This window comes from Sinocyclocheilus anshuiensis, unplaced genomic scaffold (assembly GCF_001515605.1).
Source record: "Sinocyclocheilus anshuiensis isolate Anshui unplaced genomic scaffold, SAMN03320099.WGS_v1.1 scaffold868, whole genome shotgun sequence".
In the NCBI taxonomy this organism is placed as follows: domain Eukaryota; kingdom Metazoa; phylum Chordata; class Actinopteri; order Cypriniformes; family Cyprinidae; genus Sinocyclocheilus; species Sinocyclocheilus anshuiensis.
The window spans coordinates 647,977-671,616 of NW_015552624.1; the positions used below are offsets into that span (position 1 = coordinate 647,977).

At 37.0% G+C, this 23,640-nt stretch overlaps 1 protein-coding gene across 1 annotated transcript in view; it reads right to left on the reverse strand.

The window, feature by feature from the left end:
- Positions 1-176: 176 nt before the first annotated feature.
- LOC107666346 (glutamate receptor ionotropic, kainate 5-like) overlaps positions 177-23,640 on the reverse strand; it is a 91,245-nt gene continuing 67,781 nt past the window's right edge. The window contains exons 13-20 of the mRNA XM_016457606.1: positions 21,555-21,668; positions 20,175-20,284; positions 19,878-20,051; positions 15,189-15,354; positions 13,384-13,609; positions 5,778-5,906; positions 2,628-2,749; positions 177-1,363 (exon numbers count right to left, since the gene is read on the reverse strand). Coding sequence (XP_016313092.1) covers positions 752-1,363; positions 2,628-2,749; positions 5,778-5,906; positions 13,384-13,609; positions 15,189-15,354; positions 19,878-20,051; positions 20,175-20,284; positions 21,555-21,668 — 1,653 coding nt within the window. The 3' untranslated portion in view covers positions 177-751. The remainder of the gene's footprint in view (positions 1,364-2,627; positions 2,750-5,777; positions 5,907-13,383; positions 13,610-15,188; positions 15,355-19,877; positions 20,052-20,174; positions 20,285-21,554; positions 21,669-23,640) is intronic.

The following is a 23,640-nucleotide window of genomic DNA, read 5'->3' on the forward strand; positions in this document are numbered from 1 at the left end:
CCCTTTAAGACAGAAGATGAGAGACTGAAACCAGGTGAGTAATCTTAGAGGTTGAAGAAGAGGAAAACCAATTCCTGACCACAAAACTTACAAAAATCTATATACTTTGTCCTCAGAGAAATTAACAAGAGGGAAAAAACAAATATTGTATTTTTTTAAAAAGAACTGAAAGAATGACACCAAAGAAGAAGCTAGAAAGGAAAACAAGCAAGAGACATTCAGGAATAAAAATGAATTGTAACCCTCCCCAACTTATTTAAAGAATGAAGAAATAAAATAAAATGAATTTGCACCAAAGTCATTTCAGTTCAATGTGCACACGTTTTAGGTGCAGGCTCCATCGTCCTCTCTCAGGAGCGCAGTCCCCCATCACAAAGCATGAAGAAGATCCACACTTCTTTGCAAAACTAACAGCTGTCCTCATAGTTTTCCTCCACCTTTCCCTTTATGACATGTTGCATAGCATACTTTCACAGGATATGCATTACATAGTCTCAACAGCATGCCAAACCTCACTGGCTTTCTGAGCGCTGCCGAAAGACGTGGTGTTAAAACCAGACACTTGGACAGCAAGCGGTTGGCTGAATCATCTTTCTCTCACTCAGTGTAATTTTGCATTCAAAAATGGCCTTTATTTGCAGTATCCAAGAGGTCACTTTGACTGGAGGCGTGGGCAGAGTCTTTCCGTCTGTCCTCCAGCACTCATTTACATTAAATTATTGTCCCGACAAAAGTTTCCTTACTCTTGGTCTCAGTCCTGCTTGCAGAGGAGATCGGTAGAGGGAGTTTTAGTGGGCGGCAGCGGCCTTGGAGGGGGCGTGGGTTTGGCCCTGCGTGGGCTGCCCGAGCCTCCTTCCTCACTGTCAGTGTTTGTATTGGAGGCGGAGGGGGGCGGCGGTGGCAAACGTGGGAGAGAGGACATGGCGGAGGCCAGTGGCGAGATGCGTGAGCAAAATGGCGTGGAGCGAAGGCTCTGGATCCGCCGGCACTCCTGGCACACCCGCACGTGTGTGCAGCCACGGGGCGCCGCCGTGGGGACCAGAGCGGGTGCGCTACTGGGGACACTGGCGCTGAGAGGATCCTCCAGCAGTCGCTGAGGGCCTGGGCCCATTTCCGCAGCGCCCCCACCAGGTCCCGGTTCTGCTGCGGCGCCAGTTAATGGTCCTGTCCCGCTGTAGAGTTTGCCGTTGCTGAGACGCATCTCCCGCACAAGGCGCATTTGACGGGGAGCTCCTAAAGGGTGACGGGCCGAGGGCCGGAGGATGCCCTGGGACGAGAGGGGTCGCCGGCGCCGCAAACGAGTGTTCTTTTTACAGGAGATAACGTTTCTGAATTCAGTCATCATTTCCTGACATACTGACACCTTAGTGAGGATCAAAGAGGAAGAGAGAGGAAAGAGAGTCAGGAAGGAAATATATAAGGAGAAAAGACAAAAAGTGAAAACAGAACATAATTTATCTAATGTGGGCATCACTATTCGTATCTCATAATGAAAGTTAGGGCAGTGGTTCTCAACCTTTTTCCACTTCAAGACCCTGCACTGCACACAACAATATTTGAAGGCCCAATAACTTGTACAGCTGCTCGTTATTTACTTGATAAGGATTCGTAAATAAATAAAATATTTTGAGCTTGGCATCAGTAGAAAAATGCATAGTCATAAAATATATTAAAATACCCATGGATTATAAGGTTAATAATTTACATGACTTCCAGTTCTATATTAAAATTAGGTTACATCATATTTCCTGGTATTTCGACGCAAAAAAATGAATCCTGGTTCTTCAAAGAGGGGATGAATTGAAATAAGAAATATCTTGAGTTTTAGTTGTTTCATCTTATTTTAATGCTTTTTTATGTCTTATTATAAATCATTTTAAGTCATCTTGAGGCCCCCTTGGAAGTTTGCTGAGGCCCCAGAGTGGGCCCCGGCCCCCTGGTTGAGAACCACTTACTTAGGGGTTTATCTACCTAGCAGACTAATAAACGGGTGAAAAAATCCCATAAATTTAAATGTATGCATTTGGTAGAAGATTTTATCCAAAGCGACTAACAATGCATTCAATATACATATTATATCAGTAAATGTGCTTGCTGTTGCTAATGGCTTTTGCTTTTGCTTTGCCACTAGATATACAGAAAAAACCTGCATTGAATAACGTTTGCAAAGTAGAGTCTTCCGTACAAAAACAACAAAGTCTTTATTTTTTCCATTTGTCTAGTTGCATGAGCAAGCATTTTCTTTAGAAAAAAAAAAACAAGATTCCTTTTTCGTTCTCAACTTCAGTCTTAAAAATTGTTAATTTTCCATTTAATTAAATGAACATACTAAAATGGTTTATAATAGCATTCATGCATACTCCAAACAACTTGTCCCTTTTTATCCAGAGCAACATACAGTATATGCAACACACAATGCATATACATTTTATCATTTCGGGGAATCGAACCCATGACCTTGTTGCTGCTAAAGCCATGTACACTGTTTGAGCTGTAAAAATACGAGCGGTAAACTGTGTGAAAGCTATGGAACAGTTACATCACAAACACAGACGGCGTAACTGGGTGGCGTTGTGACCTACTCGTGAGTGTCTGTGGTTTCGGACAGGGCAGGAGTGAGGGCGTACCTCATCTGTCTCGGCCGAGCGGCGCGTGGACCACACAAACTCCATAATGGCTACAAAAACAGCTATTATGAGCCCACATATCAGCACAACAAATATCCCGCCGATATTCTCCATACCTAGACCTGAAGGAAAAACACAGAAATGTGAGCAACACACAGAAACGTCCTTCCACACACACACACACTGTGGATCTGATTAGAGATCTGCATTCCCGCAGGTTTCCAGAGGGATCCTATTAAAACATATTTCAGAAATGTAGGTGGGTGTAGGCGGTATTCCTTAGAGTTATCAGCGGAAGCATGAAGCCAGGTGGTTTGATAAGTACAATGTTTAATTTCTCTTTATAAATAAATAAATAAATGTCTGAAATGATATTTTTCTATGAATTTATTAAAATAATAACAATAATAATAATGAGGGAACGGAACCTAAAATGTGCAGGACTGTGTGGGAAGAATGTCAGAAGCCACTGTGAGTATAAAAGGAAGGAGAAATATCTTAAAAAAAAAGAAGAAAAAAAAAAGAAGAAGAAATTTATTTCTATTAACATGAACTTGTTTGATTTTGCACAATAATCAACTTCTATTCTATGTTGGGTCAACATTAAAATTGAATTCCTGAAGCAACAACAGCTGAGAACAGACAGGGATTTTCGGCTTCTCTTAATCAGGATTCAAGTGGTTTAGTTGCCATTGATACAATTACAAAGAAACTCCAACTAAAAACTTTGTTTGAGCAAGAATAAGTGCACAGAATAACTCTGGGTTTAGCAGTACTGAATCACAAAAACAGAGCTCATATTATTTGACATTTTCTTGCAGACCTGTAAATAACCCTGAGAGATTGTAAATGTCACTTTCTGGTGAATATACAAGCTTTGCGAACCACACTAGAGAAATTACACACACAGGTACACGTGTGTGTTCATGCCTGCGCACCAAATAGCTACCATTTTCCCTCCAATCCCCCTGGGCCTGCATGAGTCTACAACATACAGAATGCAAATATCACCAGACCACACAAATAAACACTCACAGAGTTAGCAGAACTGTGAAGCATCTGTTGTTTGAATCAGATGGATGTAGTACATCCTATATGCAACATTATAGCAATATAGAGAGCGACAGGAAATCAAACATCCACACTGCCAATATTTGTGTGATTTGAGGAAAACTCATTTTTTTATATTTCACACAAATAGATGTTTATTTGAAGAGCAAGATACACCTAGGTAGGCTAGGGAAGGCTGCTGCAGGTAAACAAATCACACCATGCAAACACTACATTCAGAATTCCCACACTTTATGGACCAATGAATTTCTATTATCCATGTTTGTTTATAAAAATCATTTTGCTGACATTGCACTCACAAATAGTAATTTATAACCAAATAAATACTTTAGAAATGTCTGTTTCTGTCTAGAAAGATTTCCTTGACATTTTATTAACTTTATTAATTTCCAGGACTTCACCAGGCCTGGAAATCACACTTGTGAAATTCTCTCATATTATCAAGTTTTCCCAGGACGATCTGAGGGAACTCATGATCTTGGGCATTCATATAGAGCCATCCCTAATCCAAAAATACAAGTATTGGTATACTTAGCCACAAAATTAGATATTATTTAAGGCAAGACGCTTCAGGCAAAACCATTGTTTTTTCATCCACTGATCTATTTTGAGGTTTTGGGCTCTTTTGCTTCCATAAAGCAACTTCTTCCATATTAGTGGAAAGAACACATCCTAAATGCACATTAAGTTTTTATTTTATGACATTTTATCTATTTGTGCTTGTAGATTTCAATTGCAATACATATCTGTAAAGGCTGTTTTCTCAAAATAAGTTTTTCTCATGCACTCGAGCCAGAAATCTCCACTTCAACAGTGCTTACATACACCAACTTGATGCCTTATTTGCAGTTTTTTAAACATAATATTTATATATAAAACTTACAAAACAATTGTTTTAATGTACTGTGAACTGGCAAAAGCATGGCGATATCTAAGGAACCTTTGATTGCCTTACATTCTTTTAAAGCTGTTTTCCTTACAAAGACATTCATCAGTTTTAGTATTCTTCTAATATTTTATGATAAAAGGGTGAAAAACTATAGGATAAAATGAATAGGATACATTTTTGTCCCTGTAAGAATAGCAAAACTTACTCATACTAATACACACACATAGACTTAAAGGGGTCATATGATGTTGCTAAAAAGAACATTATTTTGTGTATTTGGTGTAATGAAATGTGTTTATGCGGTTTAAGGTTAAAAAAACACATTATTTTCCACATACTGTACATTATTGTTTCTCCTCTATGCCCCGCCTTTCTGAAACTCGTCAATTTTTACAAAGCTCATCGGTCTGAAAAGCGAGGTGTGCTGTTATTGGCCAGCTATCCAGTGCGTTGTGATTGGCCGAATACCTCAAGCGTGTGACGGAAATGTTACGCCCCTTACCATACATACTGTGATGCACTGTCCGGCCGGATCAACGAGACAAAAACATTAAAACCCATTATAAACGAGGCATTTGTTGCATCCAGTGGGGACATAATTACGGATTATAATGACTTATACTGTCTTTTGCCGCATAAACGTAAAACCATGTCTGCATTTGTGATCGGAGAAATGACAAAACAACAAGTGCTACTCTACACTGCTCAAAACTCGCGCTTAGGAGTCATTCTTGTCTACATCTGTTCTGGCGGTGAAACAATGGCGGACTGATGACAGCTCACTCAGGGCGTGTCTAAGGTAAGACACCACTCCAGTCTGTGCTGAAACGCTATTGTCAATCAAACTATCGTGGGAGGGGCCTGTCTGTGTGACGTCACACAGACAGGCATCTGAGATCGGCTCGTTTTGAGAAAGGGGTAAAGATTTTAGTAGATTAAAAAAAAAACCACTGTGTGGATTTTTATCATTATAGGGTGGTTGTGTACACACACTGCCAACACACATTTCAGTTCAAACAACTTGTAAAAGTGCATGTAGCATCCTATGACCCCTTTAAGAATATATACATTCAGGGTCGTACCAGAACCCATAAATTGAAGTGCCAGTACCGTTGGTATCAGGATGTTCAGTAACAGAACAGTATGTTATGTTCAGGTGCTAGTTAGTATAATAACAGTGCTTGACTCACCTTTGGCTCGATGGTCTTCTTCTTTAGGACACTTTCCGCCCTCCCACCATCGACGCTTTAGGACTTCTAATCTGTTGTTCTCTTGCAGCTGCAGTATGCCTAATGTGATCTCATCTCTGAATGGTGAACCTGCAAGAGAGAGAATGAAATTGGCTAGTTTAGTTGATTAGTCAACTGGACTCCCAGGGTTACCAGCTGACAGGTGTCCAAAATCAATCTAAAACTTTGGCAAGGCTGGGAAACTAGCTAACTACCTTATGATTAGTTACAGAGAGGATAAGTGATGCTATGTTAATATTAGCACTGATACACAAAAAGTAAAGAGTTTTTGGCCTTTTGGACACCTTTAGTGACAGGGACATTTATAGGAAATGAGCCAAACCAGTGTTGCCCTCATTAGCATTCTGGTTTAAAGTGTCAGAACACATACGCTAACTGCTAAGACATGACTGAGTATGTCTTAAGTCAACTAATGTTGTGCAAATTAGTTAAATTAGCCAGTGTCAGAATGAAAATGAATGTTATGATAGGTTAATTCCAAATTATTTGACTTGTTAGAATAACATCACCCTTCATTAAACATTACTGTATCACAGCTAATCATGTCACGCTAATAACGATGTGACGTGAAAGGATGTGTTCATCAAATTAAAAGATGTTAATTCAAATTAAACACTGCAGATATATTCACTGGAATGGATCAGCTGTCACTGAATGTTAGTTTATTTTTCATTCAAAGGTTGTGAAAGTGAAGTACCTTACAGGTGCATGTTTTTGCACCCCAGTATAATAAGCACAAAACATTTATTTAATGTGTCAATATCACTTACATCAAGCCCTGTGTTTAAAGTTGCATTTTTCTCATGTCATGTAAGCTAAGAAATATGCAAGCTTTCAAAAACTCTTTGCTTTCTTACCAACCTCTTTAGAAAAAAAACCTGCCTGTGGCGTTGCTTCTTGTATGTTTTGCACTATTTTCAAAAGTGAGATGTCCAGTGAGGGGTGCTTAAAGCATGTTCAGTTTTATCCAAAATGTTTGCTGAAGCAACCATGCCATTTTAGCTTGCTTCTGCAAGTCTTTGAGCTGTTCTATTGTGACGTGTATCACAGGACTCGTACCCGAGTGCTCTGCATCACTGAACCAGGTGAGCTAGCAAGCAAGTTTACATCAGAAAAGCCATATGAAGCTAATTATGTGATGCAAACTTCAAAATGTATTGGCTTACAAATCATGCAATATGGTAAACCTGTTTTGAGGTCAAAACATAATATTGTGCAAGGTTATTTTTAATTGATAATCTGCCCCTGTAATAGAAATTTGTGTGAAAAGAATAAAAATTGTTGGTGTTTTCCACCAGTGTTCATTTCAGCTGGAATCTGCAGTGGATTGTTATTTATAGTTATGTTTTTTTTAGTAGGTAGAGGCACGTTTTTCCAATGAGCTTATGTCATTGCTAACCTTATTGTTTTATATCTTATAAAAATGTTTGCAAATATTTGTTAACAAGAATAAAGCTGGAATTTAAAACAGCATGGTTTTGAAAGGTCACCAACTGGATATTGCATTGCTTGGTTGTAATTACATTCTAAGCTTGTTATCTCAGGCTATAAGGAATTTCTTTCACCTTCCAGTACTGAAATTTTTTGAGAAGTTTAAATATTTTTTATTTATTTTTTTTTAAATGACCCGACTGAACCTTGCCATTGAACCTGACTATTCACCACAAAAGCACATACAGTACATTAAACATGAAAAGGTATTCACAAACAATTTTACTACCATAATGTGATGTTTTTTTGACTGAAATAGAATAATAAGTTAATGCATAGGTACCTTTAACTAACAATGAAGAACTATCTATCTATCTATCTATCTATCTATCTATCTACCTACCTAGATTTAAGTATCTAATATAAACTAACATAAATGAAATGACCAATATATTTAAAATAATATTATACTACATCAATAAATGCTTTAAAATGTTTTTTCATAGTTTATGTAACTAGTCTTTAACAAATTGAACCTAATTGTGAGGTGTTACAGAAGGAAGACATTAGTACGGGTGTGAAAGAGTAATCAACTAACTAGTCACTTAAAAGGTCAACTTTGATTTCATGTCGGGGAAGTTGTGGCCTAATGGTTAGAGAGTCGGACTCGTAACCCAAGGTTGCGAGTTCGAGTCTCGTACCGGCAGGGATTGTAGGTGGGGGGAGTGAATGTACAGCGCTCTCTTCCACCTTCAATACCATGACTGAGGTGCCCTTGAGCAAGGCACCCCAACTGCTCCCCAGGTGCCGCAGCAAAAAAATGGCTGCCCACTGGTGTGTGTGTTCACTGCTGTGTGTGTACACTTTGGATGGGATAAATGCAGAGCACTAATTCCTAGTATGGGTCACCATATTGGCCACATGTCACTTCACTCACTCATGTTTTACAGTCTAAGCTAAGGATTCAGTGGTGACACCATCTGCACTCCAGGTTGCTATGGAGGGTGTCCATGGTAACCAGCTTCTTCATGAATGAGTGGATGAGAGAATTTTATCACTTGGCACCAGAACTTTGGAAGGCGACCTGAAGAGATGAGTTAGAACCGGGAGGAGGGAATGAAAGTCTTTGAAGACGGATGCTGCTCCTGGGTTCTCATTTCAAATCTAGTTACGGGATCATGCGATTACAAGCATATGGTGATATTTTGGAGGACAGTTTAGGCTAGTGGTCATGAGGTTGTTGGACTGATCTTCCTGGAGGACACAAGATCAAAAACCGCAAGCAGCACAGGCAGTTTCCTCACCGCATTTATTCACCTACTGTAGGTACAAGTTCCCCACTGATGTTTGTGAGTATTCATAAGCATTCCTGCTTCATATGTCCTGTCTCTTACTCATACTCTCATAATCTTCTCTGCTAAAACAAGACTGTCCTCATTCCTTCTCCTTAACGTTTTGGAGCCATCATTTCTTTTTCAAGGGACCAAAAACCAAAGTTTTTTTTTTTATTCTTCATGCATCATGGGAGTCAGTGGAAGCCCATAAAACTGTATTGGCACACTGGGCAGGTTCATAAGGGATGGTTCACCCAAAAATGAAAATTCTGCCATCATTTACTCACCCTCCACTTGTTCCAAACCTGTATGAGTTTCTTTCCTCTGCTGAACACAAAAGAAGATATTTTGAAGAATGGTTGGCGGTTGATGGTAATCACTGACTTCCATAGTTTTTTTTATTTTTTTGCCATACGATGGAAGTCTGGCTACCATCAACTGTTTAAGAACATTCTTCAAAATATCTTTTTTTGTGTTCAACAGAAGAAAGAAACTCGTGCCTTTTCAGAACAACTTAAAAGTTAAGTAAATGATGACAGAATTTAAATTTTTCCATGAACTATCCCTTTAATTCAATTCAATTCAAGTTTATTTGTATAGCGCTTTTCACGATGCAAATTGTTGCAAAGTAGCTTTACAGAAAATTAAAGTTTCTACATTATATTTACTATCCAAACTCTCGGCCTCCCAAACTCTTTAGTGCCACCAACAGTTTTTAGAAAAAATCTTTGGACCGAATGGTTTGGAAATCAGTGTTGTAATTGTTAACTAAAAGCTTCAAACAATTTGAAATAATTTTTGTTTGCAGAAATAAAGCTTGAAACAAAATATAAATATTAGATGAAAAAAAAAACTTAAATGAAAATTAGAAATGTTGCCTTTGCAACCAACTGAAATAAATGAAGTTTAATTTGAAGTACTTAAATTACTAAAACTGAAATGAATATAAACTAAACTAAAAGGATATATAGAAATATAAAAAAAAATATTAAAATGACAAAAGCTCATAACACATTTTTAAAAACTTAATCTGAAATTAAAGGGGTCATATGATGCTATTTTAAAGATCATTATTTTGTGTATGTGGTGTAACAGAACATGTTGACATGCTTTAATGTTCAAAAAACATTATTTTTCAAAAACTGTACATTATTGTAGGTCCTCTATGCCCCGCCTCTCACACACAGCGTCTACCTGACATGGCTGCATCAACACTACTGCTGTTCCTGAAACCACGCCTTCTTTCTTTGCGTGCACATTTGGGCGGCATTATGCTAATATTTCCACATAGTGACGTAGATATGTGGGGGCGTGTTAGAACGAGCCGTTTTAGGTAGGCGTGGTTGACTCTTAACTTTTATAAAGAATATCTCTTTGGATTTGAGACTTTAGTCTTTGCAACTTTACAGATCTTCTTTATACACCAAGAGCTTGTAACACTCCAAAGAGAAAGGAAAACTTGAAATCGCATCATATGACCCCTTTAAAATAAAAACTGAAAATATAAAAAGAAAAGTTAATTGAAAATACTATAAAATTATTAAAATAATATGAAAATAACTTTTTCACATGTTGGACATGCACTGCTCATGTATTTTATTGCTTTATTGCTCGCAGTGTTTTCATTTTCTGTCCAATTAGATTTTCCACCATTTTAATTCATTCTACAGGTTTCATCAGATTTCATCAGAAAACTCACAGTCCATGTCAGCAAAGAGCTATTAAAAGGTTTCTGATATACTACACTGTTCAAGTGTAACACGTCAAAGACATGAATCAATTCTTTACAAATCTTAGAGACATGAAACTTGATGTGTTGCTGCCAAGAGCAACAAGAGCATTTGGGGACAGCTCCACCTACTAGTCAAGACTTTATAAAAAATACTACTTTTTTTTAGCATTTTATTTAATAGTATTTTTTCAAGATTTGCACTTTTTCCCCCTCATAAATATAAGCGACCCAAAACACCCTAATAAAATTGCTGGAAAAGAGGCCAAACATGAACAGGGGCAAAACTTTAGGCAAAACTTCTGCATATTGTCATGAGATAAAAAAGCATAAAGCAAAAATCTACTTTACTAATGATAGATTTAATTTTTTATAATCTAGATTATGAGCCCAGAACACATATTTTAAGCGATTCTCTCTGTTCTTACAAATGCCAAATGTAGCAGATGGGGATCCAATACAGGACAAAAAGCAATACAATTAAGTGATTAACTGTACGGACAAGAAAGAAAGAAAAGAAAGCAAGAAAGAGCTTTATTGCCAAGTATGTTTGCACATACAAGGAATTTGTTATAGTGTCACAAGCTTCCAGTACACGGAGACAACACGTCTTGGGGAATTGGAGCAGGAGGCCTACTGTGCGAAATCACCACATGACGCCAATAACACTTTTACGGCCTATTTCACTTTCACAGCTGGATGTAAGCTTCTTAAATTTTGACTTGACGAGCCCCTTTGCACTCAAGTCCTTCAACATTTCCAATGCATACAGTGGCTCAATAGTGACCATTTTCTCACCCAGCCCAATTCTTTGCGATTAAGACCCCACGTTTTCTCTTTTCCAGCCTTCCTCTTTGTAACACCCACTAGCAAGTATTAAAGTCCTCAATGCAAAACACATATGCCATAAATTGTTCCTCTTCTCTCCCTCATATCTCTGTCTGTCAAAGAATAATTGCTGAAAATGCCAAATGTCAAAGACAAAGTCAGAATTGCTATTTATCAAGCGCTGGCAAGCCATCTATCCAGGAGAAAAATTAGACAGAAATGTGCAATATCAGAGCGTGAAGAGATGCTATCAGTGTGACAGCGGCTTTCTTGTCTGTGTGATGTTCTCTGGGCCATCATAATGTTTATTTCTGTCAGAACTAAAACACTATTTTACTTTTGGACTTTTTATGCAAAGGGATAATGGAGAGAGAACAAAAAAATATTGGTGAGAAAAGGAGGGAGCGAATTGAGGAAATGTCACAAACCACACTCAAACCCGCACCATCCACTTGAGCACCACGGCTCAACATATCGGAGTATGTGTGACGACACCTAAGCCACATCTCAGACAGACCAAAAAATGTTAGAATGTTAGAATGTATTTATAATTGTATTTTATTTATAATAAATTATATATTTTTTAAATTAAATTTATTTATAATAAATAAATGAATATAAATGAGTGCATAATTTCTGTGCCACTAGTAATTTTTCTATCTTCCACATTTCTTATACTCTTGTGAAGTCAACTAACAAATTTAATTTTAGTTGTCTCTGCACATTAAACTGGGAAAAAAGAATGAAACAACATTACACAATACATGCAGGAATATATTTGGATGCCAGTGGGTCATGGTTTGACTGGTTAGCATGAACCAGTAGAACTTAATCAGGTGATTAATCTTAATCAGATGCTAAATTGAATTTAATGAGGATAGAAACGAAGGATAGACTTATAGTCTATCCTAAAAAATACTAATATTAATTAACCACTTTTAATGAACTGATAAGGGTAGATCTTTTACATTTATTCACTGTATGGAAACTTAGAGTTAACTTACTCTTAGATGTAACATAAAACCCTAATGTACATAACTGATAAGAAAAAACTAAGGAGGAACAGTTTTTTCAATGGAAAAAAACCCAAAGTGTCACGCAGGAAATTCTGGGAATGTCAATTTACGTTTTTCTCACTATAAATTATACAATGACTTATTTGTTTTCACTTCCAAAAACTGTAAATGTAACAGTATTTTACTGTAAATTGGAATTAAATGTAATGTAAGATCTATTACATTTATTCACAATATATAGTAAGGAAAATTACTTTTAACCAACGAACAGGTTTTTACAGTAGCATTTTTACACTAGTCTTTTAATGTGAAAATCACAAACATTTTTCACAGTGTGTTTAAAGGTCCTAGATCATGTAATTTTCACATCTCACAACTTTCTAAACTGTTTTATGAAGGTTTTTCATTTTCATTCCTGTCAAAAACGAATTACGCCGAGACCCTGACCCCTTCTAAAAACACCTTTCTCCATTGAGGCCTATTCAAAAGACGCAATAGAAGCCTGTTGCCACCTCAGGGTAAAAATAAAAAGGGCAGTTTTTCTGAGATAAAGTTCAAAATAAGAAATAAAAAGATTTAAGAGTCAAAAATAATTGTGAGACATTTTCCACCGTTTGCTGCTATTACCACTTAGATGACTAGGAATGATAATGGCTGACTTTCTCCAGATACTGCATTAAAGACCTCCATGCTGGACACTCAACAGTATTTCTACTTATATAAGAAGGTTAAAATCAGACTTCAGTTTCTCTTAGGCCATGTCCACACGTACACGGGTATTTTTATAAACGTTTTTCCTTCTTCCGTTTTTAAAAAAAATCTCCATCCACATGAAACCGCAAACGCATGCTATGAAGCACTGTCAAGCGCATGCCAAACCAACAGATGGCGATATAATCTCAACCGTAAAGCCATGCTGGCCAATCAGAAGCCTGAAAAATTTTCCAGTAGGCAGAGTTTTTGGCTTGTCTCCAGAAGCCAAAAATTCCGGTTTCGCTGTCTACACGATAACACTGCAACCGGAGTTTTTGAAAATGTTCGGTTTCAGTGACCTGGTGCTGCGTCTGCGTGTGGACGAACGGCCAAACCGCGTAGAAAAAGCTGCAGTTTTAGAAATAACGTGTGGACAGGGCCTTAAACCTTTAAATCCCATCTGAAGCCTTTCTCTCTCTTTATTTCTTTGACACTTCCCATTCCGCCCCACTCACCCAGAGGCATGCCGATGCCGTAGCCCTTGGTGTCTAACAGGCCTCCAATCTGCGTGAGGTTGCAGTTGAGGCGTCGGTGGTACTCGTTCATGGTGCTTTCCAGAAGAAAGGCGTACTTGGAGTTTAAAACCCGAGCTATGCCCTCCTCCGTGCTCTTCACGAACACGCTGGGCTGCTTGGAGTACATGTAATTCCACATGCGCTGGTACGTCTGGTAGCGCGAGTTCTGAGTAGGTTTGTCATCGGCCATGAAAGTCATCAGAAAAGATGGAGAGAGAAACGAGAGGTGAAACAGGAAGGCGTAGAAAAATCAAAGACGAAATCATATTTGCAGTGACACGAGGACAGGTGAATGAATAAAGAGACATTTTATTGACAGACATTGAGAGTGAACTAGATTAAGGTAACAGATTGAAAGAAAGTGAAAATGTAAGGGAAATAAAGATGAATAATACATTATTAATGTAATGGGGACGTGAACTTGGCCGCCAGTGTGAATATGGATGTGGCTGTGAGTCACTAGGCCAACTGCTTACTGCCATAAACAGGACATGATGCATTATGACATGAGTCAAAGCACATGCACAGACTAGTCTATTAGTTTTACCTCTAATTAAAGGGTTTGTTTCGACTATTTGTGTATCACATGACTTTATCTGTGCTTGTTGTATATGTGGTGACAACATTTCGGTTTGGCTTTGGTTTTTCAGCCCATATTTTATATTAATTACATAAGGTAACTAACTGACCCGCAGACTAGTTAACTGCTTTTCTAGACAATTAGATAAAATGAGTAGTTGAGAAAGCTGTATTGTGAATGGATCTATGAGCATGTATATATTACTTATATTATATATTATTCATAATAAATATTATGAATTAAATAAAATGTATATTATTATTATTTTATAAGTATTCATATTTATTAGTAATAATAAATTAGTAATAAAAATGTGTAATATTTAAACTACCATTCAAAGGTTTGGGGTCAGTAATTTTTTTTTTTTAAGAAATTAATTATTTTATTCGGCAAGGATGCATTAAATTAATCAAAAGTGACATTTATAATGTCACAAAAGATTTCTATTTCAAATAAATGTTCTTTTTAACTTTCTATTGATCAAATAATCTAGAAAAAATTCTCATGGCTTCCAAAAATATTAAGCAGCACAACTGTTTTAAGCATTGATATTAATAAGAAATGTTTTTTGAGCATCAGATCAGCATATTAGAATGATTTCTGAAGGATCATGTGACACTGAAGACTGGACTAAAGATGCTGAAAATTCAGCTTTGCATTTACAGGAATAAATTATATTTTAAAATATATTAAAATAGAAAACAGGTATTTTAAATTATAATATTATTACTGTTTTTACTGTATTTTTAATTAAAAATAAAAAGAGCATGAGACTTCTTTCAAAAACATGAAAAAAAATATATAAAAATCTTACAGACCCCACAGTTTTAAATAGTACTGTATACATTTTGTCAGTATTATTAATACAAAACTTAATATTAACATTATATTAACTTATTGAACATGATTGAATATTCATATATGCAAGCGTTGGGGCATGTGTAGAATTTTGTTTCACAAAATTTAGTTTCAGTTCTGCAGAAATCTGAAGCTTTTAGTGAAATTCAGCTGGCAGATTCTATGTGGGCCTGGATGTGAGTCACTATTCCAACTGCTGCCATAAACAGGAAGTGATGCATTATGACATCACATGTGCACACATGGTAAGCCAGTGAAACAAATCACACACACACACATGATTTCACACAAACAAGCACATACGTACCATGAAGAAGGTCATAGTACTTCCTCCTTGAATAGTCCCATACTGGATGTTTGTCTGATCGGCCAAGTCGTCAGCAGATTCGATTGGCACCTCCATCCTCTGGACCGTCAGAAAAGCTGCAAGGTTCGCCGTGTAGGAGGAAATGATGATCAGTGTGAATGCCCACCTGTTTCATACACACAGAAACACGTGTTTTTTTCCTATCAGAAACACGAGTGTGTACATAAGAGACATATGTTTGCATTAGACATATCTGTGTGCAGATATGCTGACACATTTAAACATAATTCAATGAAATACGAAAAACACAGCTGCAATGTCAGCCAGAACAACCTGCTTTGATGAAATGCAAAATAGCAGGCTATTAAAAAACGATCAATAAATAGTGTTTGCAAACTCTGTGGAATTATCTGTAATGGGAATTAATTAAAGGAGTAGTTCACTTCTAGAATGAAAATTCTGTCATCGTTTACTCACCCTCCACTTATTCCAAACCTGTAGGACAAAAAAATACTATGGGAGTCAATGGTGCCCATCAACTGTTCGGATACTAACATTTTTCAAAATATCTTCTTTTGTGTTCAAAAGAAGAAAGAAAAGGGTGAGTAAATGATGACAGAATTTTCATTCGTGAACTATTCCTTTAATAAAGCATGATGACACATAAAAAAAAAAAATCAAACAAATAAGCCAAAAATATTAACACATTAACCAATACATTTAGATGTTCCAACCATCCTCATTCCAAAAATGAGGCCATTTCATGTTTAAGTGGATAAACTGTGTTCTGGAACACTGTTAACCAACTCAACTAGTTCCCCACCAGAGTCACTGAGGTCTACTAGCTCTGACCAGGTTGACCTACTAATATGTGGTCCAGTTGGTCAGCCATCTAAACTTGCTTGGACCAGATAGAAAACAAGCCATGCTCTTAGTCTTGTGCACAAATCATCTGTGTGATATTACAACACATGCACGCACACATGCACACTCACACACACACACACACGCACACACACACACACGCACGCACACACGCACACACACTTTTTTTTCAAACAGAATATTTTGGAATATTATAAATGTCTTTACTGTCACTTTTGATCACTTTAATGCATCCTTGCTGCATAAAAGTAATGATTTCTTTAAAAAAAGAAGAATTTTCCTGAGAAAAAAATAATGCATTCTTTGTGGTTACAAATGCTGATTTATGTTGTCTAAGTAGGAATTTCCAGTAGGAAGTTGGAGAGCCCTTCCCAACACAAGCATGGAGCTCTTCACCGGAATGAATCATGGCCAGATGAAAGAAAACTCCTGAGGTCCTCAGAGAAAGCGCTTTCATGACACTGGTGAAGCATTTGAAACGTTTCTAAAGAGACTGGCCTCCAAAAATACACAAACAGGCAGATTAGTTACTTGTCATTTAATAAAAGCTCTTTATCAAAAATGAAAGTACACCAATTGCAGACACACGTCCCCCAGAGCGTCATGGAGTCGCAGCAGAGATAGATGCCAGATCTCTGCTTTCTGGGTCACCCCTGTGTGGGATTAGAGTTGCATCTATTGTGTTTATTCACACCACAGATGATTAAACATTCGGCTTCCACTGATCGAATCATTTCAGTTCCATTGTCACTCTTCCTAAAAGTGGTTGTTCAACTTAAATGACCTCAACAGCAAGGTACAGGACAGAAACTGAAGAGATGGAACAGAAGACAGCTTGACTTGATAGCAGAAAGAGCAAAATGAACTGAGAGCTACATGATTCGAGGTGGGAGACTAATCTAGAAATACACAATGTATGTCGGCACACAAAACAAACATGCCCAAACAAGCTTTCAGTAAGTGAGAAAAGACACACTCTTAATGGTCTCTTTACACAGAGAACAGATTTTCAGATGTTAAATTGAAATAATGCATCCCCATGTGTGAAAATCTGCCCTGCAGAACAATTTCACACCAAGTAGGTCATTTTTTGTTTGCTTCGCCAAAAAAACAAAAAACAAACTCCTACCAACACATAAGATATGTGCGATTATTCCGTTAGAAGTGCTTGACATGAAATCTTGAAAAATTCAACTTCTTCCAAATATATTTTATTTACGTTTAAACATGTTCTGAGATAAAGAGCTGATCTTGGTGTTGATCAACACTCAAGTAGATTTTGGTAATTTGTATGTGTGGATTTGTGGATTTGTGCTTGCTAACACCAGACAGCAGATTCAGGAAATTCTAACCATTTAAGAATCATATTCTAACATTAGAAAAACTGATTAAAGAGAAACAATACAAAATATAATGCTATAACAATCTTCCTTTAAAATGAGGATTGCCTTCTAAAAATCATTATACCTTTTCTTTTAATTTAAAATCATTATTATGGGCACAGAAATGTTCCAAAAACTGAATAATCACCCTCAGTGTTATTTTATGTGCTTTTATATATAGTACATAGAAAAAATATATATGTATAGTGCATCTATTTTCTTTTTATATATTTAAAAACATTTTTTTCAGGTAGTTTAATTTGAACATTTCTCATTTTCAAAGTCTAAAGTTTAAGGTATTTTTTAATAAAATCGTTATATTTTATTTTATTTCAAATTAATTTCAGTTACCGAAAACAGTTACTAATAGTTTTAGTTTTAAGGTTGGAATACTCTACACAGTGTTTAAAATCTGAACAGATTTTAAAACATTATGCATCATATACTTACCAACTTTGGAAATATTCACAGAGGAAAAACTGGCCATAAACGACTGAGGATCGCACACTACCAGACTTTAAAGTTGTTCAGATCACAACACACTCAGAAACGTCCGCCTTGTTGCTAGGAGACGCTTGACAAATGAAAATGTGTGTTCTAAAATCAGCTCAAAATATCAAACATGTTTGATCTCCTCAGACTGAATGGAATCATAGACTGAAGCTAAAAAAATCAGAGTCTGTAACCATCATACACTACGTGATTTTCTATTAAATCTGTCAACTGGCTCTGACTTTAAGCAACTAGTGTCAACTTCTCCAGACTGTAAAACCTACTCCAGCCTTTAGTTAAAAAGCTGTCACCCATATAAGCTTTTGGATCTTGTGTGCAGAACCAGCTGGTGTCGATACTGATATTGCACTCGGTGTGAAGGAGTGTCTTTAATACTCACACACACACACACACACACACACACACACACACACATTTACTGCATGGTCTCTTACACCTCCATGGAAGTGCGAAACATCGCCACACTCACCAAACGCCGCTGACACAGCGTGTGGACAGAGCCCGGGGCATGATCTCTGAGCCCTGCTGCATGAAACCACCGATTGGAAACCACAGGCTGTTCCCCAGTGTGTACTGATTCTCCAGCAGGTCGCTGCGGTCCCGCCAACACGGGAAGGGATTGTACCACTCATACGGACTCAGCCTGATGGAGGGAGGGAAAGAAATAAACAAAGAAGCAGAGTACTGTTACTTCTGGAAGAACACTGGACTGTGAATATAATGATATTCAAAATAGATGTGTGTGTATTGAGTGACAGTGTGGTACCTGGCAGCCAGGAAGAGCACACAGCTAACGGCCAGATAGGCTAAAAGCATAAATAGCCAGACAGCTGGCGAAAAGGGATCCAAGAAGGAGAAATAACCTGGCTTCCTGCCCTGTAGAAAGCACATAAACAATTCAAACAATGCTTTTACCACTCCTACAGACAGAGACTCTCCAAACAGTTGAAAGCTTTTCCTCATACAATTGCTGTTTGTTGTTGTTATGTTTAGTGCATGCTTTCATATGAAGAGGTAAAAGTTTGGTTTTGATACGGACAAAATATTATGAACAATTTTTCATGTATTCAATTATGCATTATGCATCAGGCAGGTGCTTGTATCCGAAGCACCTTACAAGCACCTTCTCAGGGAACTGATGCCGTTATACTCGCATCATGGTTTACTGTTTGAGCTACAGGAATGCAAGATTTTCATGCAAGAAATGTTAAAGGGGTCATAGGATGCCCATTTTCCACAAGTTGATATGATTCTTTAGGGTCTTAATGAAAAGTCTGTAACATAGTTTGGTTAAAATTTCTCAATGGTAGTGTAAAAAACACCTTTTTTACCCTGTCAAAAACAGCTCTTTTCAGATCAAGCGGTTTTTGTAGCATTTTCCTTTAAATGTTAATGAGCTCTGCTGCCCCCGCCCCTCTCTTCCGAGCTGCTCTCCAGACCTTCAAGTCGTTCCGATAACAACAAACTTGAGCAGAAATGTACGCCTTGTTGCTAGGAGACGCTTGACAAATGAAAATGTGTGTTCTAAAATCAGCTCAAAATATCAAACATGTTTGATCTCCTCAGACTGAATGGAATCATAGACTGAAGCTAAAAAAATCAGAGTCTGTAACCATCATACACTACGTGATTTTCTATTAAATCTGTCAACTGGCTCTGACTTTAAGCAACTAGTGTCAACTTCTCCAGACTGTAAAACCTACTCCAGCCTTTAGTTAAAAAGCTGTCACCCATATAAGCTTTTGGATCTTGTGTGCAGAACCAGCTGGTGTCGATACTGATATTGCACTCGGTGTGAAGGAGTGTCTTTAATACTCACACACACACACACACACACACACACACACACACACATTTACTGCATGGTCTCTTACACCTCCATGGAAGTGCGAAACATCGCCACACTCACCAAACGCCGCTGACACAGCGTGTGGACAGAGCCCGGGGCATGATCTCTGAGCCCTGCTGCATGAAACCACCGATTGGAAACCACAGGCTGTTCCCCAGTGTGTACTGATTCTCCAGCAGGTCGCTGCGGTCCCGCCAACACGGGAAGGGATTGTACCACTCATACGGACTCAGCCTGATGGAGGGAGGGAAAGAAATAAACAAAGAAGCAGAGTACTGTTACTTCTGGAAGAACACTGGACTGTGAATATAATGATATTCAAAATAGATGTGTGTGTATTGAGTGACAGTGTGGTACCTGGCAGCCAGGAAGAGCACACAGCTAACGGCCAGATAGGCTAAAAGCATGAATAGCCAGACAGCTGGCGAAAAGGGATCCAAGAAGGAGAAATAACCTGGCTTCCTGCCCTGTAGAAAGCACATAAACAATTCAAACAATGCTTTTACCACTCCTACAGACAGAGACTCTCCAAACAGTTGAAAGCTTTTCCTCATACAATTGCTGTTTGTTGTTGTTATGTTTAGTGCATGCTTTCATATGAAGAGGTAAAAGTTTGGTTTTGATACGGACAAAATATTATGAACAATTTTTCATGTATTCAATTATGCATTATGCATCAGGCAGGTGCTTGTATCCGAAGCACCTTACAAGCACCTTCTCAGGGAACTGATGCCGTTATACTCGCATCATGGTTTACTGTTTGAGCTACAGGAATGCAAGATTTTCATGCAAGAAATGTTAAAGGGGTCATAGGATGCCCATTTTCCACAAGTTGATATGATTCTTTAGGGTCTTAATGAAAAGTCTGTAACATAGTTTGGTTAAAATTTCTCAATGGTAGTGTAAAAAACACCTTTTTTACCCTGTCAAAAACAGCTCTTTTCAGATCAAGCGGTTTTTGTAGCATTTTCCTTTAAATGTTAATGAGACTTGTAAAAGTGCATGTAGCATCCTATGACCCCTTTAAATAATAATTCAACCAATACAAAATCTTGAAAAAAATGAATTTTTTAATTACGCAGTAACATGATTAAAAATCAACACTGTTAATAATCATTAAAAAATATTAACAATAACACTGTTAACAATAACAATTATAAAATAAGTAAACATTAACAATAATATTAATAATAATAACAACAACACTAACAATTATAATAGTAATAGTGTTGTTGTTGTTATTATTAATGTTTGCTTATTATTATTATTTTAATAAATTATTATTATTATTATTATTATAAATGTTTTTGAAATGTTTTGAGAGAAAATTAATACATAATAATAAATATTTCTAATAAACATTTATAACTTTTTTATTATTACAATTTATTATTAATAAAGTTTACTTGTTTTACTTTTATTGTTATTATTCTAAATAATAATAATAATAATCATACTCATATTATTATAAATGGTATTTACATGTTTCGTAAGAAAATAATACAAATTAATAATAATATTATTATTATTATTATTATAAATGTTCTTGACAGCTTGTGTGATATTGGCCAAAGAATACTATATATCCAAGGATAATATATTAAGTGTTTAAACATTTATTTTTCTTTTATTAAATGGAACTTTACTGTCTGAGCTATTAGCTGAATTAAATAATTTCCAATATATAAAAACCAATATAGTAAAGTCACAATTCAGTATATTAAAGATGTGTCTTACTATGTGGACGCGGTAAAGGATACTGATGCCAAGGTTCATGAAAGGTTTGGAGAAATCGATGACCTTCTCCCTCTCCGATGTGATGGTAAATCCAGCCACTGCCAGATCTGCTTTCTGTAACAAACAGAGAAAAAGAGAGAATTAGCATAACTAGTTTGATATAGTGCACTCTGATACAACAGCCGTTTATGATTATACTGACACCCGTTTGAATGCAGCATCACTCATCACGCATTAAAACCAATGCTATTGCAGAAATTACATTTGCAAAGATATTCGTCACCCATGATGTCTAATAACAGGGAGTTTGTTGGGATAAAGAAGCACACAGATGACCTCAAACAGACTACTGCAAAAGACACAAAAGCCTATTCTGAATTTGATTTATTTAACACAAAATTAAGTGCTCTATTCATAGATCAGCTTATACATAAAGCTTTGAAGAAATGGCTGAAGTCTTGCTGTGTAAAATCAGGCATACATGTACTTCCTCTATAATTTGAAACCAATTAAATTGAGCGACTTTCAGTCACCGAAACGTTTTAAAGACTAAATGCACATTAAAAAGTATTATAATAAATGACCTAAAATAAACCTGATGGATTTCTGGTACACCTACAAGTACGCTTCAGGGTTCATACCACACTGAGTTTGACTGAATTTACTCAGTTTTACTGACAGATACTAACTACCAACCCTCTCAGTTGTGGTGATAATTTAGTGATGTTGCTAAGCACTCATTAGCATACCGCTGTGCCAGTTGTAAAATGCTTGACTGGAAATAGGCCTGTGATTTGGTTTCATGTTGTTTGTGCTCCACGTGTGTTTCCACGCTAAACATTGACCTTGGTGTAATGAAATTAACTCATTTGTAGGGGAATTAATTATTATTATTTCATTCAGGTTTTGAGAGGACTAGGATCTGAAGATTCGAATTCAACCTGATTAGAACTGATTCCAAATTTGATAGTTTACACTTTAAATCAAGCAATAGTGTAAGTGGGTCCGTTCGAAGACAGAGATCCTACATTGGTATCAAGAAGCACTCAAGAAGAAAAGCATTTGACATTATCAGAGCTTCACTCATGAAGACAAGGAGTGGCAGAGAAAATAAAAAGGATATTTAGCACAAGGAGAAAGAGCAAAGAGATGGGCGAAGAATTGAAAAGGGGAAAGTCAAGGCTGGACAGCTGGATGGATGAATGGACAGATAATAAAAGGATGTAAGTGCACTGGAAGAAGCCTGGGTTGATGGAAGAATTCGATATGAGAGTCCTTGGGTAAAAGGAAAGAGATTTATTTATTACAGGGAAGGAGAGAGATAGAAAAACAGGGCTAAAGAGTACAATACAGCCCTAAGAAAACAGAAAGAGCGAGGGGGAGAAATAAAGTGACGGTCCTTGAGAGAAGAAACAGATACAGAAGGGGTGATGAGGAATGGTTAAGAACAGAGAGATGTTAAAGACAGGCTTCCAGCGAGGACACAGGCAATATTGTGCCCTTGAGAGATGAAGGGAACACGGGATACGCATGAAAAATAAAGGGGGAAAGAATAAAAAAGCACTAGAGTGAAAATTCCTGAGGAAGGAAAAGAACAATAATGAATAAAAAACCCCACTGTGGCATTATTTTGCCCGTTTTCTTTCCTTCCTCGAGGAGGAGGGGGTGACAGTGTTAGAGTAACTAATTAAAAGTAGTGAGGCTACTAACTTAACTGCATTTTTCAGTAGTGTGGCAGTAGATGAACTGTTTCTAAAGAAGTTACGTTTTTTTTTTAAAGGTGCAGTTTAGAAAAAAATGGTACATATTGTTTTCACACTGTACTTCACATAGAGCTTTAGAGCCAAACAAACACTGGAAAATCTGGAGTCTCACAAGTTTTACTTAGTAAATCAGTTCATAAAATAATAATAATAATAATTTGTTTATTATTATTAAATTTTTTGTATAAACACACACACACACACACACACACACACACGTGGACCATGGACCACAAAACCAGTCATAAGGGTCAATTTTCCGAAACTGATATGTATACAACATATGAAAGCTGAATAAATAAGCTTTCCATTGATGTATGGTT